This window comes from Emiliania huxleyi, assembly GCF_000372725.1.
Source record: "Emiliania huxleyi CCMP1516 unplaced genomic scaffold EMIHUscaffold_90, whole genome shotgun sequence".
Classification (NCBI taxonomy): Eukaryota; Haptophyta; order Isochrysidales; family Noelaerhabdaceae; genus Emiliania; species Emiliania huxleyi.
The window spans coordinates 139,097-155,529 of NW_005195300.1; the positions used below are offsets into that span (position 1 = coordinate 139,097).

The 16,433-nt window shown below is 65.9% G+C and overlaps 4 protein-coding genes across 4 annotated transcripts; 1 reads left to right on the forward strand and 3 right to left on the reverse strand.

Moving 5' to 3' along the window:
- Window positions 1–2,277: 2,277 nt before the first annotated feature.
- Window positions 2,278–5,034, reverse strand: NHA5 (NhaC-type Na+/H+ antiporter; the record flags this gene model as incomplete). Its single annotated transcript, XM_005757502.1, has 11 exons — window positions 2,278–2,435; window positions 2,511–2,653; window positions 2,728–2,961; window positions 3,018–3,209; window positions 3,274–3,479; window positions 3,563–3,895; window positions 3,965–4,050; window positions 4,154–4,294; window positions 4,415–4,508; window positions 4,615–4,722; window positions 4,888–5,034. 11 exons carry the CDS (start codon window positions 5,032–5,034, stop codon window positions 2,278–2,280), a joined length of 1,842 nt encoding a protein of 613 aa, XP_005757559.1.
- Window positions 5,035–8,522: 3,488 nt separating this feature from the next.
- On the reverse strand, window positions 8,523–14,200 carry EMIHUDRAFT_50708 (hypothetical protein; the record flags this gene model as incomplete). Its single annotated transcript, XM_005757503.1, has 15 exons — window positions 8,523–8,745; window positions 8,798–8,937; window positions 9,012–9,554; window positions 9,581–10,060; window positions 10,202–10,346; window positions 10,433–10,760; window positions 11,235–11,451; window positions 11,533–11,664; window positions 11,955–12,402; window positions 12,470–12,531; window positions 12,596–12,732; window positions 12,759–12,765; window positions 12,803–12,931; window positions 13,129–13,413; window positions 13,559–14,200. Coding segments are annotated over 15 exons (3,918 nt in total), but the record flags the coding sequence as incomplete, so codon positions are not given.
- A 193-nt stretch (window positions 14,201–14,393) lies between these two features.
- Window positions 14,394–15,304, reverse strand: EMIHUDRAFT_359961 (hypothetical protein; the record flags this gene model as incomplete). The annotated part of the gene is made up of 1 exon (XM_005757504.1): window positions 14,394–15,304. A coding segment is annotated over exon 1 (302 nt), but the record flags the coding sequence as incomplete, so codon positions are not given.
- Window positions 15,305–15,486: 182 nt separating this feature from the next.
- On the forward strand, window positions 15,487–16,341 carry EMIHUDRAFT_107358 (hypothetical protein; the record flags this gene model as incomplete). Its single annotated transcript, XM_005757505.1, has 1 exon — window positions 15,487–16,341. One exon carries the CDS (start codon window positions 15,487–15,489, stop codon window positions 16,339–16,341), a length of 855 nt encoding a protein of 284 aa, XP_005757562.1.
- Window positions 16,342–16,433: the final 92 nt, after the last annotated feature.

Below are 16,433 nucleotides of genomic sequence, written 5' to 3' on the forward strand. Positions count from 1 at the left end.
AGCTCGAGCTTGACGCGCGGATGCCGCCCCAGCAGCAGACCGCCGCGCCGCCCGCCGGCGCGCCGCGCCACGCGTCGGTGGCGTCGCTGCTCGAGGTCCGAGAGAGGACCACGAGAGCTTACGCCGAGAGTCGAAGCCGAGAGGTTACGCCGAGGAGAGGTTACGCCGAGGAGAGATTACGCCGAGAGGAGGCCACGCGTGGGCGGTGTTGCTCCTCGAGGCGGCGCCGCAGTCGACAGTGCGTACTGTGGCCGCGAGGGCGCCGAGAGGATCTCGAGAGGATGACGAGATGTAGTGGAGAGTTAGCCGAGAGGGCGCCGGAGAGGGCGCCGAGATGAGGACGCGAGTTGAAGCCGAGATGACGCCGAGATGGCGCCGAATAGGCGGCGGCGCTGCCGCAGTACCTGGCGAGCTTCGAGGAGGAGGCGATGGACGCAGAGACGCTGACGTCGGGGTGATCTCGGGGCGATCTCGGGTGATCTCGGGTGATCTCGGGCCACTAGGCGATGGACGCAGAGACGCTGTATGGTGTGATGGAGTCGCAGGGCCGCACCGCGCTCGAGGAGGCGCGGCAGACAGCCAGAGAGAGAGAGTTGCCCTGAGAATGTGTCCGAGACTCGTTTGGGCAGGGATTGCCTGACTCTGCCCGGGCACTGCCAGAGGCTGCCTACAAAGGAGAGAATGTCCGAGAGACTGCCCGGGCACTGCCTATGTCTGCCGCTCGTCCGCCACCGCCCGTGCCGGCTGCCCTCTCCGTTTCGTGCCTCCCTAGCCGCACCTCCCCGCGCCCCGCTTCGCTGCAGTTCGTGCCCCCCTAGCCCCACCTCCCCGCGCCCCGCTGCGCGGCAGGTGCTGCTTGAGCTCGGCGTGCGATCCAAGGGGCACCGGATGAAGATCGCAAACTTGGTCGCGCCGTGAGGCAGCCTCCACCCCTCCTCCCCGCCGAGGGCGCATCTCTGCTGCCTCTGGGCCGCGCTGGCTGCCTCTCTAGGTCTCTTTTTGGAGGGGGCGCCCTCACATGCGCGGCCAGATCGGATCAGACTCACGTTAGTGCGCGCGCGCGTGGCCGTGTGCTCCTCCGCCGTCCTCAACCTCAATGCTCTGAGATTTTGTGTGTATTATATGGTTTTGCGAATGGTTTATATGCTGCGTGCGGTGAGCTGATCACTGATCAATGATCTATGTGTCCTGTGATCGTGCGGGGTCACTCACTCCTCTCGCCCGTTCTCCCATCGTGCATCGAGCCGCAATGCTGACGAGGACGGCTAAGGTCCAAGCAGTAGCACCAAGGGAGTGCACTGGTGTGGCTGCGGCAACCCGCCCGTTCCCCCAACCCATCGCGTTTGGTTCATGGTTGCTTCCCCCAGGATTAGTCTTCTCTGCCTGCGCGTGCGGGAACACCCTCGGGCCTCGGGCGGCCGGGTGCGGGCGGCTGGAGCTAGCATGGCTCGATAGAGCCGAGACCCCGTGTTGAGGCGTCGCTCCTTTGGGCGGCTGTTGAATCAGCAGATTCGACCTCATCTTTCCATTACTCTCATGTCCCAGTGGATGGACGTCCCCCGTACCGTACGTCCTTTGTAAGAAAGATTCCCAGGGGCAATCATGAAGATCTGCTTTTCTTCTTCTCGAGCTTGTTGAACCTTTTCTTCTTGACGCATCGCCCCCATGTGTCCAGAATCAAGATTTGCTCCGGGCCACGCCAGAATTCTTTTTTGGAAATCGGAGCAAAGCGCGACAAAGCCGTGAGGCGCCTCTCTAGCGGCGCGGGCGGCGGGGGGCACGGTCGCGCGGCTCAGGGTGGGAGAAGGGATGGACGAGGGAGACCGAAGAACCTCTCGATGGTCGATCTTCGGGAAGCTTATTACATTGGGCAGGGAGTTCGCGCGCCCGATCGCAAAAGAGGCCTGCTCTCGCGCGCCCGTCGGCGGTAGCGGCGGATATCGCACGCAGCAGGGCGCGGATGTAAAGTAAACTACGAACACAGCTACTCTACAAGCCTAATCAAAACACAGATCAACAGCACACACAGCGCCCTTCACATACCAGCGCGACGTGACAATAGATAGTCAATACGGTAGTCATACCGCAAATGTACAGCGCTCTGATTTGAGCGTCAACGTCACGCTGGTCGCTGCCGGGCACTCCGCCCGCCCACGGCTCGCCTATCGGTCGGCTCGGGGCCAAGATCGATCCCGTGCACACGACCAAGTTGTACACTCGGCCCAATGCGCGATGGAGACAGCTGTCTCATATCGCGCTCCGTTCTGCCGAAGAAAGTCACGCGGCCTCAGAAGCCTCAGTCACGCGGGCCTCAGCCTTGGCGTCGACCTTTGGGTCTGGCGCGGTCTTGCAGTACGACATGACGGACGCCTTGATGCCCCAAATGCCGGTCCCGATCTCGCCGCTGGTTGGCGAGTACGTCGGGACAGCGCCGCCTGCAGCCGGCAGGCGTGGGTGTGGGGCTGTGGGCGCAAAGGTGGACATTGAGCGGGGCCGCGGTTCTGGCGAACCAAAGCCAGGGATGTAGGAGATCGCAATCGAGATGGCTGGGGCGACAGAGAGCGCGAAGAAGATGCCCAGACCCGCCGGCATTCCATAGGCGGTGGGCAGGAAGCCAAGGAGGAGCGCGCTGAGGCCGCAGAACATCGAGTACCTGCAGCCCGTGTGTGGCTAGCATGAGAACGACTGTCACTTGTTGCGGGGCAGGGCGCAAGAAGGGGCGCGCACGGGATCTGGGTCTTGAAGTGGTCGAAGACGCTGCACTGGCAAGCCGCCGCGGCGAGGCAGGTGGTGTCCGACACGATGGAGGAGTGGTCGCCCCACACCGAGCCGCCCAGCACGGCGGCGGCGGTGGTATAGAGGATGTTGAGACCTTCGTCAGAGCCGTCTTCGATGCCCTCGTCGCGGGACAGGTTGATGGCCAGCGGGATCGAGATCGGGAACATGACGGCCATGGTACCCCTGCGAGGCAACGCAGGCGCTGAGGGTGGAGAGCGCGCGGGCAGTCCCCCGCACACGCGCCAAGCACGCGCCAGGACGTGCCAGTGCCGAGCGAGCAGAGCCAGGCGAGCACAAAAGTGATAGCCGGAACGATGGCGGGATCCGTGCCCTTGAGGGCGCATCCGAGGTAGTCGGGCATTCCGAGCTCCTCTGAGAGTTTGGCGATGGACTTTGCGAAGATGAGGATCCAGACGACTTCGAAGAGGGACCTGCAATGCGCGTGTGCTTTCTGCTCAGCACAGGGCGGACCGGGGAGGGGGGTCACGCGCGCACCCCATCTGATGGCAGCCCGCCTTGATGACCTCAGCCGGCCACATGAGCGGCACCTTGCCAACCTTCTTACCGACCCACGAGTCGTCTCCCTCGGGGACGGGGATCCACTGCACAAAGTACAGGAGGGTAACCGCGATGACGCCGAGGCCGCCAACCCACGAGAGGACCGCCCAGCTGTCCGCGTTGCCAATGATGTCGACGAAGTCCTGTACGCCAGGACGGACAGAGGGGTGAAGAGGGAGGGGGGGAGAAGGGCGGCGGGGGGTGGGGGGGGGGCGGGGTTGAGCACCCCAGACCAGGTGACGTTGGGATCGGCGGCCGCGTCTGCTTTGCCTTCCATCGCGTCGAGTTCGTCGCCGCTGTATTCGAGGAAGGGGAGGATAGTGGCCAGGAAGAGTACGGGCACGATAGCGCCGTTCCACCAGCGGCCCTTGGGGATGCCGGCCTTCGCCTTGACGGGCTCGATCGAGTCCGACGGTCCGGTCGCGACCAGCTTGTTCTCTTCCCAGCCCTCCTTGCGCGCCTTCAGCTCGGCGAAGTACATTGGTCCCCAGTCGCGGCCCGAGATGGCCATGATGACCACAAAGAAGAGCATGAACCACGAGTAGAAGCGGTAAGGCACCTGTGAGCAAGCGAGCGGCAGTCACGGGGAGGACGCGTTTCGCATGACGGGACGCCGCGCGCTCCGAACCGATTTCAGGAAGACGTCTGTTGCGGTCGCACTCGTGTACGGCGGGGTCGTCAGTGCCAGGGCGTCTCCGATCTGCTGTAGTTCGTCTGTGAGCGGTGGGAGGGCGGCGCTCGGGTGAGGGAGCTGAGTCTCGTTCTCGGGGGTGCCGAGGGAGCTCTGTCTCGTCTCGGGAGAGCGGCCGGAGCGCACAGGCGATCCACGTCGAGACGAGCAGAAGGGACGCGACCGGCGCGGCGGTGCAGTCGACCGTGAAGGCAAGCTTCTCCTTGGAGACGCGCATCTTTTGTGCCACCGAGAGCATGCACGCGCCGACGACCTGCGTGTTGGCGTCTGCGGGGAGGAGGGGCCAGGCGATCCTTTTTTGGGGGGCTGGTCTCATGGACTAGCGCCCTAGCCTGGTGAGACGTGCGATGGGCGGTCGGGTCGTGGGGCCCGGGGCGGCCAACGCACAGTCGTCGAAGAAGATCACGAATCCGAAGAGCCAGGTGAAGAACTGGCACATGAAGGAGTCCTTGATGCCCTTAGACATGAGGTCGGCAAGCGCCTGGACGTGGCAAAGGTGGCGTCGAGAGAGGCGGTGGCGGGCTCGCGGCCGGTGGCGAGGGGAGGGCGAGCGCCTGGAAGCCCCCGGAGCGGTGTCCCGCGCCCACAATCATCTGCATCAGGAAGACGAAGACGAAGATTTGGGAGTACCCATCGATGGCGGCACTCAGGGCAGTGTCGAAGAAGCCGCGGAAGCCGGCCCACGCGTTGCCCTCCTGTTGTGATTAGAGCGGCGGCGACCGGCGGTGAGAGGGCGTGATCTTGGGTGATGTGCTAGGCGAGCGGTGAAGTTGGGCATGGTGAGATGTGGGCGGCGCCTTGATGCACCAGCCAATCCAGATGGCCGTTCCCATCGACAGTGGCGGGTTCCGCGAGAGGACGGAGAAGAGCAGCATCATCAGGATCGGGACGAAACAAGTAAAGCCGTATCCGTAGTCGACGTCAGAGCGGCAGCACGCGCCGGACTCGTACTGCTCTGCGATCTCTGTGAGATCGCAGCCGGCAAGGACATCCTCCACGTCGCACATCTCGTCGGCAAAGCTGGAGCTTCTGCAAGCACAGGCAGGGCCGGCGGTGAGTCGCGGCGCCGGACGTCGCGCGTGCGGCGAGCAAGCTTGCCGAGCGCAGCTGATGTCAGCGGTCTCTCGGCGATGTCAGCGGTCTCCCGGTCGCTCTCTGGGCTTCTCTCGGCGTGTCATCTCGAGCCCTGCAAGGACGGAGAAGCCGGGGTACAGCGACTCACTCGAAAGCGCGTGCCTTGGAGCGCGTGTCAATCGGCGACCTTGATGAAGAGCGTGCCATCTCGGCGATCTCACTGAAAATTTTCTTTTTCTCCTTTCTAAACACACCAACCGTCAGAAGTCTTCGAACATCGCGAACAGCGTGTTTCTCTGTCTGTTCCGTGTTTCTCTTCTCGATTACTCGTCGCCGCGAATGGTTGGGCAGGTTACTCAGGACATGATCGCGGCGTGAACACGCCGATCTGACAAAATCCCGAGTGCCTACCGCGCTGTGTCGCGGCGTGTGCGGTAGGCTTTGTTTGAAGTTAAAAGTCGAACCAGAGAGGCGTCGTCCTGAGTCTCCCCCGGACCGCCCGTCCGGCACTGCTCCGGGACGCACGCCGGCGAAGCACCATCAAGCTGCTGTACGGCCCCGGCATCGCCTCCCCTGGCTTAGCTAGACTGAGAGATATTGTGGACATGGTTGGTCTCTACAATATATACACCAAGCCGGAGGCTCGGACGGGAGCTCGCGCGAGCACATAGCGAGGTGCGTGCGCGGCGGCGGGACACAGGTGAGCGGGGAGCTGGCGCACATTTCGACTGTGGGAGCTGCCAGGAGTTTGCTCTCCGTTCCAAGAAAGAAAGAAAACAGAGACGTCAAGGGAGGGACGGGAGGACGGCACGCCGCCACCACACAGGGATTTTAGGGCGCGTGATGAGAGAAGGCGCCCGCCTTTTCTTTTTTCGCCCGAAAAGCCCGGCAGTCTGGTGGTCCGCCCTCCGACCGGGGCTCTCGAGCCGCACAGATCTCAGCGGCTGCGCCGGGTCGTCGTCGGCGCGCGGGCCGCCCAAGGACGCCGCCCAAGCGCGCGTCCGCCTCGACGCCCGTGCGCAAACGAGAGAGCCGTCCGCTGGCGGGCGCCGTGCGACACACCGCCCTCTCTGACGTAGCCGCCGCGTCTCGACTCGGTGATGGCGCCCGCCGCGAGCCCGCCCGCCACGCTGCTCGCCGACATCGCCGCCGCCGACCTCGCCTCGCTGCACGCCCACCTCTCCGGCCGGCGGACGCGCGGCAGTCTCAACGCGCGGCTCGACACCGAGAAGCAGGACACGCTGCTGACCTGGGCGGCTCGGCACGGGCAGGCCGAGGCGGTGCGGCTGCTGCTCGAAGCTGGCGCGAGCGTCGGGGCGACGACGGGCGGCGGCGGTGGTAGCAGCGGCGGCGCGTCGGCGCTGCTCATCGCGTGCCAGAACGGCCACCCCGAGGTCGCCCGGCTGCTCCTCGAGGCTAGCGCAGCGGTCAACCAAGCCCAGACCCAAGGCGCCACGCCGCTGTGCGCCGCGTGCTGGCAGGGCCACCTCGAGTGCGCCCGGCTGCTCCTCGAGGCCAGCGCGGCAGTCGACCAAGCCCGTGACGAGGGCTTCACGCCGCTGTACATCGCGTGCCAGAAGGGCCACCTCGAGATCGCCCGGCTGCTCCTCGAGGCTGGCGCGGCGATCAACCAAGCTGCGCGCGACGGCGTCACGCCACTGCTCGTCGCGTGCTGGCAGGGCCACCTCGAGTGCGCCCAGCTGCTTCTCGAGGCTGGCGCGGCGATCGACCAAGCTGACGCTGAAGGCTACACGCCGCTGTTCGTTGCGTGCCAGCATGGCCACCTTGAGTGCGTCCGGCTGATGATCGCCGCCGGCGCCGCGGTGAACCAAGCAGATTCTGAAGGCTTCACGCCGCTGTACATCGCGTGCCAGAAGGGGCACCTTGAGGTCGCCAAGCTGCTTCTCGAGGGAAGCGCGGCGGTCAACCAAGCCGAGGAGGACGGCGCCACGCCGCTGTGCATGGCGTGCGAGAAGGGCCACGTCGACATCGTCCGGCTGCTTCTCGAGGCCGGCGCGGCGATGGACCAAGCCAAGGAGGATGGCGGCACGCCGCTGTCCTTGGTATGCGAGACCGGCCACCTCGAGGTCGCCAAGCTCCTCTCCTCCTACGGCGCCTCCCGCGCCGCTACGCCCTTCGGCACGCCCGAGGAGGTTGCGAACCGCCGCGGCCACGCCGACCTCGCCGCCTGGCTGGTCGCCAGCCGCGGCTGGACGCCGCTCGCGCACCTTGAGAGCCTCACCGCCGCCCGCGCTCTCTCCCTGCTGCGCAGCGGCGCAAGCCTGCACGAGGGCGAGCCGACGCCGCTGCAGCGCGCCGCGGGCGGCGAGGGCGAGGTGGCGGCGCTGATCCGGCGGGCGGCGGCGCCGTGGTCGCCGGCAAGCCACTCGCTCTTCCCCGCGGCGGCGCGCACGCGGGCGGCGCTCCTCGTCGTCTCGCTCTACGAGATGCACGAGCGGAACCATCTCGACTCGGCAGGAAACACGAACGGCATCGCGGCACGCGACTTCAGCGCGTGCGTGCTGCGCTTCGCGATCACGCGCGAGACGAGGGGAACGTAGATACTATCGTTTGTTGCAACGCGAGTCTTGGGCGCGCGTTCCACGATGGTCGGCAAGATGTCCGCCCACGCTGCTCAAGTGATAGAGGGTGCCCATACTAGCGCAGGAGCTGCCACACTCGCCCGGACCGTCCCCTTCTGGGGCCGGTTCCGCAGCCCGCGAGAGCCGACAGCGGGGCCGTGCCGCGGGTGCCTACTGCCGAGTGCCACAAACACTGCGCCGTCCGGCCATCACCTACAGGCTGTCTTGTGTGATGGTTGGGATGTCCAAAGGCCACCATTGATGCCACACGTCGTCATCTGCAGTTGCGTTGGCACTCAGCCATCCTCTCGGGTGTTGGCGCAGAGGCCGAGTTTACAGCATCTCGCGCCCTCTCTCGCTGTGAGGGCCCGCGTTGCACCCCCTTTTACCACGAGGGACTCCATGGAGATTCCACAGTAAACGACAAATCTACACAACCTCAAATAGCACACCTCCAGCGTACACGCAGACGAGCCAGCCCCCAAGCGCCGAATCGCAAGCAACCACGGTGTTCTAAGCTCTCTATTGAGTGCACGGCCACGTAACTAACAATATGCGGCCGTGCGGCCGCCGCGAGCTCGACGTAACACTTCCCTTCAGAAGCTCAGAAGGAGCCTCTCACTGCCATCACATCGCCAGCCTCGTTGCTGCTGGCCATCCGTGCGTACTTGTCGCCGCACGCCATGCGGATGCGCTCGCTAGTCGCCGGCGCGAAGAGCGTGAGGGGTGCCGTGGAGGGGCCTGCCACGTGGTCTGCGCGCGCGGCGGCGACCTACAGGGAAGTTCCGAGAAGGTTCAGGGAAGGTTCTGGGGAGGCTCATCCTTTGCTCGAGCAGGCGGCGGGCCGCGTTGCGGATCGCGAGGAAGGTGACCGCGCCGAGGAAGAAGGGGGGCTCGCCCACCGCCTTGGACGAGTGGACGGCGACCTTGTTGTCGACGCCCGACATGAGGCGCACGTGCAGCTCGCGCGGCGTATCGTTGAAGCTCGGCAGCTTGTACGTGCCGGGCCCGCGCGAGTGGAGCCCGCCTATGATGTATGGGTTGATGGTTAAACAAGAATGTCTTGCACGTGCCGGGCCCGCGAAGGTGGAGCCCGCCGCGAGGCTGCACCCACCCGTGCGTGTCGTCGCCCCAGAGGAGCTCCTCGGTGGTCGTCCAGCCCATGCCCTGGGTGAAGCCGCCCTCGACCTGCCCGATGTCGAGCGCGGGGTTGATGGACGAGCCGACGTCGACGAGCAGGTCGGCGCGCCGCACCTCGTGGCCGCCAGTGTGTAACGATGATCATTGTGACACAGTCATCATCTACGTCCTCACGTGGCATGCCGCACCTCGTGGTCGCCGGTGAGCACGTCGATCTCAACCTCGACGCAGCCGACGCCCTGCGTGAAGTAGTTGTGGCAGAGGCCCCGCGCCGCCTGGTCGGGCGTGCCGTCCGGCTTGACGCCGGGCGGCGCCCGAAAGTCGAAGCCGCACCGGCGCTCGTCCAGCGCGAAGTAGCCGTGTGCGCTGAGGTCGATGCGCGAGAAGTACGCGGCGGTGGCGAGCTCGGCGAGGCTGGCCTTGGCGCCAACCGCCTCGCGGAGCGGCTTGAGGCGCCGCAGGATCTGCCGGCACGCGTCGAGGGTCGCCATGCCGTACAGGTCCGTCGAGAGCGAGCCGGCGCTGGTGATGGAGTTCGCCACCTTGTCCGTCGCCGTGTCGGCGACGTGGCACGCCGAGAGCGGTATTCCGAAGGCGCGCGCCGCCACCTGGCACACCTTTGTGTGCAGGCCCTGCCCCATCTCGCAGCCGCCGTGCGAGATGAGCACCGTGCCGTCTGTGTAGACGTGCACGAGCGCGCCGCCTATGCATAGTACAGCATGATACGACATCTCGCAAACACAAACTTCAAGCGCACGAGCGCGCCGCCCTGGTTCATGAAGCGCGCGTAGAAGTTGATGCCATACTTCGTCGGCACGAACGCGAGGCCTCGCTTCCTCCACCGATTCTGCGCGTTGAAGCCCGCCACCGCAGCCGCGCGAGCGTCGACGTCCGCGTCCTTACGGAGCGTCGCCATCGCGCGCGGCACCCGCCACTCGTCCTCTGCGAGCGTCTGGCCGAACGGCATCTCGTCGCCCACCGCGTACAAGTTAGCAGCGCGCAGGCGGTCTGCGCTGACGCCCATCGCGCTCGCGAGGTGCTCGAGGATGTGCTCGCAAACCAGCATAGCCTGTGGCGAGCCGAAGCCGCGGAATGCCGTGTTGGACGGCATGTGTGTCCGGCACACCACGCCCCTCGCGCGGTAGCTGGGCCAGAAGTAGCAGTTGTCGAGGTGCGTGAGAGAGCGGTCCATCACCGCCGAGGAGACGTCTAGCGACGCGCCGCCATTGCTGTAGAACTAGAGGGTTGTTGGGCGGGGGTTGCAAGGGGGGAAGGAGTGGTGAGAGGAGAGGGAGTGGAGATGGGGAGGGGGTGGTGAGGAGGAGGAGTTGGAGAGGGGCGAGGGAAGGGGGCGTGCGCAGCGGGCGCAGTAGCACACCTGCACGTCGAGCGCGGCAAGCTTCGGCTCCTCCGTCTCCGGGTCGACGCGTGCTGCCGCCTTGTACGTGGCCAGGTACGGGTGGCGGCCGCCGCTGGCGAGCATGTCGAGGTCGCGGCGCAGCGAGAGGCGGACGGGCCGCCTGCTCCGAGATGTGGCCGAGATGATGGCCGAGAATAGCCGAGGTTTGGCATGGGGCGGGCGGGCCGCCTCATCAGGTGGGCGGCCAACGCGCACGCGCAGTGCGCAAAGGCGACCCGCGTCTCCTTGCCGCCAAAGCCGCCGCCCAGCCGCTTCACCTTGGCGACGACCTTGTTGAGCGGCAGACCACACGCCTTGGCGACGCTCTTCTGCAGGTTCTCGAGCGCCTGCGCCGAAGCCAGAACGCGCAACCTTTCGTGGAATCTCGGGGTGATCTCGGGGTGATCTCGGGTGATCTCGCGTGATCTCGCGTGATCTTGGGTGGTCTCGGGAGATCTCAGGAGATCTCGCGCGCCTGCGTCGAGGCCAGGATGTGCAGCCCTCCCTCCTCCGTCGGGGTGCACAAGGAGCAGTGCCCCTCGAGGTAGAAATGCTCCTGACACAGTAGACTAATGACTTGCCTTAGATCAGTCAATACTGCCCCTCGAGGTAGAGGTGCTCCTGCCCGCCAATCTTGAAGTCGCCCTCCACGACCGTCAGCCCTCCCGCGAGCAGCGCTTGGCCGACGGGCACGCCGTGCTCGAGCTCGTGCCGCGAGTCGAAGAAGCCCTCCTACGGCCGAGAGGCAGCCGAGGTGGCACCTGCGCGCATCGCGCGGCCGAGACGAGGGGGGGGCCCTCCTCGTCAAAGAAGGGCCCTCCTCGTCAAAGAAGGAGGAGTGTCTAGGAAGTGTCTAGGGAGTGTCTAGCCGCCCTCCTCGTCAAAGAAGGAGTTCGCGGCGATCGCGTCCTCGATCGTGTAGCACGGAGTCACCCCGGCAGCAGGCGGGCCATACGCCACGCGGACGAGGTCGCTGGCGAGGCGCGCCTTATGTGCGCCAATTACCCATCACCATCAAGAACAATCAACATGATTACTGATAGGCCGCTGGCGAGGCGCGCCTCCTCGCAAGAGCGCGCGACGACGACCGCGATCACCTGGCCGACGTGGTCTGTCGAGCCCTCCGCGAACAGGAGCTCGTCCTGCTTGATCGGCCCCATCGCGTTGCTGCCCGCCGCAGGCACGTCGGCCGCCGTCAGAATCCGGACGACACCGGCCGATGCGGCGGCCTACTGACGACGAAAGTGCTGAACCCTCGTACTGTTTGAGTAATGAATATGTAACAGGCGGGCGGCCTCGGCCGTGTCGACGGACTCGATCGTCGCGGGCGCCTGCTGCGCGGTCACGAGAGCCGCGTGCAGCCCCCCCGGCGGCAGCGGCGCGTCGTCGGTGTACTCGGCCGAGCCGCTGGTGTGCCTCGCGCCCGCCAGGTGCGGAAGCGACTGCCCAACCACCCGGACGCCGCCCGCCTATTGCATACTCATCAATCACTCCTCGCGTTCATTAGGTGATACTCGTAGCAACCACCCGGACGCCGCCCGCCTTGGCCGCCTCCGTCTCGACCGGCGCGGTGATGCACGACGTCGCGACGTCCGGCGAGGCCACGTCCGCCTCGAGCCCGGGGTAGCTGGCGTGCGGGTACCTATTATGTATTTAGTCACGAGCTGCCGGCTTCTCATTCCTCAATAGCCAAAGGTAGCTGGCGTGAGGTGTACCGCTGCGAGCCGCTCACCGACGGCTTTGGCTCGAGCAGCCAGGAGCGAGCTGCCGACCTCTCCGCCGCGTCGACCACCGGCGGCGCCGGAGCATCGCCTGCAGAGCGGTACTCCGGGGCGCCAAGCGCGATGGAGGTGGCGACGAAAGTCTTGAAGACGGCCGATGCGGCGAGCGCGGTCCGGTACTCTGGCTGCCCGCCCGGCGCAGACGCGCCGACGCGCAGCTCGTCGACGACAGCCGCGCACGCCTCCTCGACGCTCTGCGCATCCCACGGCCGGCCAACCAGCGCCGCCGCCGCCTTGCGCGCCACCACCACGGTCGGCGCGAGGCCGCCGAACGCGAAGCACGTGTCCGCCACCATGTACACGCCGCCGGCCGGCTGCAGGCGGACGCGCAGCCCGGCGGTCACGATGGAGATGTCGTCCTCGCGGCGCCGCGCCTGCTGGCAGGGCCGCGGATGTGAACTGGAGCCCCTCCACGGCCAATCAGCGAATTGGTTGAGCATGCGCCTGCTTGAAGGGCCGGATGAACTCGAGCCCCTCGGCGCGCGGCACGTGCACCGAGAGTAGCAACTCGTCCTCGCGCAAGTCGACCTAATCAGTGGGTGAACTCATCAAGGAGTGAGATGTGTGAAGCGTCCGCCTCGCCCAAGTCGACCTTCCGGTAGCCGAGGAGGAAGGCCGAGAGCGGCACGGCGCGCTTGCCGCGGGCGGAGGAGACGAGGGTGACGGAGGCGCCGCAAGCCACTAGCAGCGGGACCATGTCCGAGATGGGAGACGCGGTGACGAGGTTGCCTAATCGATAGCGACAACAATTTCACAACAGTGCTACGTTCAATTAGTCAGAGACGGGCGACGCGGCGACGAGGGTGCCGCCGAGGCACGCGACGTTGCGGATCTGCGTCGATGCGAACCAGCGGAGCATGCAGGCGATGGCGCGTGCCGCCTCGCCCGCGCAGCCGGGCAGCGCCTCGCCGCGGCGGGCGCAGAGAGCCTGCGGGACGTGTCGTGGACGTGTCGTGGACGTGTCGTGGACGTGTCGTGGACGTGTCAACGCCGAGCGGCGCGGACAGGTCTTGCGTGGGGCAGCAAGCCTCGACGGCGGTCAGGCTCGCGCACGCCCCGAGTGTGAGAGCGCCCTCCGCCTAGCCGCGAGACGGCCGAGGTTCGGCCGAGGTTCGGCCGAGGTACGGCCGAGATATCGCCGAGATGAGATGTAGCCCGAGATACAGCGCCCTCCGCCTCGGCGACAGCGTACAGCTCGGCGACCAGGCGCGGCGAGAGGAGGGTCGCGCACTGCCGGCTCTTGTACCGCGCCTCGATGCCCAGCTCCGTGTTGCCGGCGACGACCCTGCTCTGCGGGTGTGCCGCCTTGAGCGCGAGCAGCTCGTCCAAAGAGGCCGGCCGCCACCAGGTGGCGCGCGGGGAGGCGATCCAGAGCGGCGACGGCGCGGCCGACAGCTCACTCGGCATCGCCTGAGCATTCACATTCAGACTTACTGACTAAGTCGTGGGGCGCGATCAGGAGCGCAGTAGGCATCACCGGCTCGCTTGCTGCCGCGCGCGAGTCGCAGTACCGCTCGGAGGAGTAGACGGCCAGCTTGTCGGCGGTGGCCGTCACCACGTCCCCGTCCACCAGAAGGCGGCCGCTGGGGTCGGCAGGATGTTCGCAGCCATTGCCATTGGCGCAGCCGTTGCCTCCGCCGCAGCCGTTGCCGCCGCCGCCGCCGCTGCCGTCGCCGCTGCCACTGGCGCAGCAAGGCCCGCCGCCACCGCACGGCGCGTCGGCGCAAAGGGACTTGGCGGCGTCGAGGATCGGACGATACCCAGTGCAGCGGCAGAGGTTGCCATCAAGGTGATCCGCAACTTCTTCCATGGCGAGTTTCGGCGACGCTCGCAACGCAGAGTAGAGAGACATGACAATCCCCGGCGTGCAAAAGCCGCACTGGCTGCCGTGCATCTTGGCCAGGCGCTCCTGCACCGGGTGCAGATCTCCGTCCTCCGAGCCGCCGATCCCCTCGACGGTCGTGATTGCCGTCCAGTCTGCTGAGCAGAGAGGCATCAGGCACGCGTTGACCGACTCGTGCTTCAGGTGGCCCGTGGCCGGATCGCACGCGGACACCATCACCGTGCATGCGCCGCAGCCACCCTCGCCGCAGCCCATCTTGGTGCCTGACAACCCGACGGAGCGGAGATACTCGAGCAACGTCATGGTCGGGTCGGCGTCTGGGACCTCGTGCCGTGCGCCATTGACATAGAAGATGAGCGACGTGCGGTAGTTCGTCCCGAACGGGACTTTGTCCTCGTAAGCGAGCGAATGCGGCATGCTCAGCAGACTTCCGCGATGGTGCGTGAATGCGACGGCGCGTGAGCTTGGCTCAGCTTGCAGCGATGGCCTGCCTCGCCCGCGTGTACCCCGGGTACCCCCCAGATCGAAGAAGGAGAAATCCAAACGGGCTGTTTTGCATCTCGCAAAACAGGCTACGCGTCCCCTTCATAGCGCATGACGGCTCAGACAGATGCCTAAGCAGGCTGCAGGGTTCGCAAGGGAAGAAGCATCATCATGCTGGGACACATGCTCAGGAAACACTCAGTGCTGGTGCTCCCTGCCATGGGCATGGCTTATAGTAAGATACAGCTGACCCGAAAAAGGGTTGACTAGAGCTCTACATGCACAATCCGCGCACCGACGCGCAGCTGCAGCCCAGCACTGCCCAGCGCCTAATCTAACTAATCGTCTTTCACGCCAAAGTATGCGAGCGACTCCTTGCCAAAGAGCAGCGACGGGAGGAGTGCGAGGTGCCCGAGAAAGATGAAGCTCGGAACGAGGATGAACGTGGATTTCGTGAGGCCCAGCCACGGGACGGCCGCGTAGGGGACTGAGGAGGAGAGCCATGCCGCCTCGAGGTGATCCGTGCCGCTCAGGACCCACCACGCGCAGAACACCCCCCAAGTCTTGGGCGTGGGCTTAGTCTTGACGAGGTTCACGACCGGGAGGCAAGTGGCGCCCACGAAGATGTCGATCGCGAAGCCAAGCAGCCAGTCCGCCGGAGGGACCGTGAGTATCAGCGGCTTCCCCACGATGTACGCTCCAATGGCCAAGCTGCCAAGAACCGCACGAATGCTCTGCGCGGCGGCAAAGTTGATTATGACCTTCATCACGCCCTCTGGATCCGAGGCACCGCCTCCGCGAAGGCGAAGGTTGGGTGCGTGCACCGGCTCGGCCGTCGGCTTCTCGACGATCGGCTTCGGCCCGTGTAGGTAAGTGTACAGTGCGCCCGCGGCGGCGGCTCCAGCGACAAAGGCTCCAGCGACGGCAAGCGACTTGGTGAGAACCTCCATGGCGAGTGGTGGCTGTGACGGCTCGGCTCCGACTCTTGCACCCCGGGCGCTTTCTTTTTCGTGCTTTTCCTCGTAGAAGCAACATTGCGAGCGTTAGAAAAAGAATGCGTGTTCAGTGCAAAAAAAGAACTTATGGCGCTCGGGTGTGCGTCGGAGGTGCGCAGCACACTCGCTGCCTTTCGCCTTGGCCAGCGCAGCGCCGTTGTCATGGCAAGCACCTCCTCTCTGCCGCTCGCGTCTGCGTCTATCGCGGCTTCGCTCCTCGTCTACCTCCTTCTCAGCCGCAGCAGGCGGGCTCCCATCGCTCCCATCGTCCTGCCGCCCAAGGAGGCGGCCAACGGTGTGCTGCGAGCCTTTGTGGTGGAGCGGGTTCTGAGGCGGAGAGGTGCGCTGCACATCTTCGAGACGCTGCCGCCCAAGCACACCGCGCTCGTCATCATCGACATGCAGCACACCTTTCTCGACGCGGGAGCCGCGGTCGAGGTGCCTCTCGCCCGCGGCACCGTCGGCAACATCAACGCCTTGGCCCGTGCGGTGAGGGAACGCGGCGGCCGCGTCGTCTGGATCGCGCACGCCAACACGGTGCTCGGCGCCGGCGACAACGACTGGGCAGCCTTCCGGTGCCACTTTGTGTCCGGCGTCCACCGGAAGCGGTACGTCGAGTCGCTGTCTCCGGGCGCTCGAGGCCAGCGGATCTGGTCGGAGCTGATGGTGGACAAGGCCGACATCGTCCTGCAGAAGAACCGCTACTCTGCCCTGATTGGCGGCTCGTCCCAGCTGGAGCGCGTCCTGCGCTCGGCCGACCTGACGACGGTGCTGCTCGCCGGCTGCAAAACAGACGTGTGCGTCGAGTCAACGGGGCGGGACGCCATGATGCTGGACTTTGGCGCGGTGATTGTCGAGGACTGCTGCGCGGCGCTGACGCACGAGGAGCATCGCGACGCGTGCGAGACGTTCGTCCAGCAGTTTGGCGACGTCATGTCGTCGGCGGAGGTGGTCGCCGCCCTCGACCGCGGCGCAGCCGACTGCTCAGTGACCCGGCCGAGGTCGGCAATCGTGTAGAGCCTCGCGCTCTTCAGCTGGTATCCGAGGGTTGGGCCAGGTGTGAAAACAAGACGTGGACGTATAAATAATGAAGAGGAGGGGCACTTCGG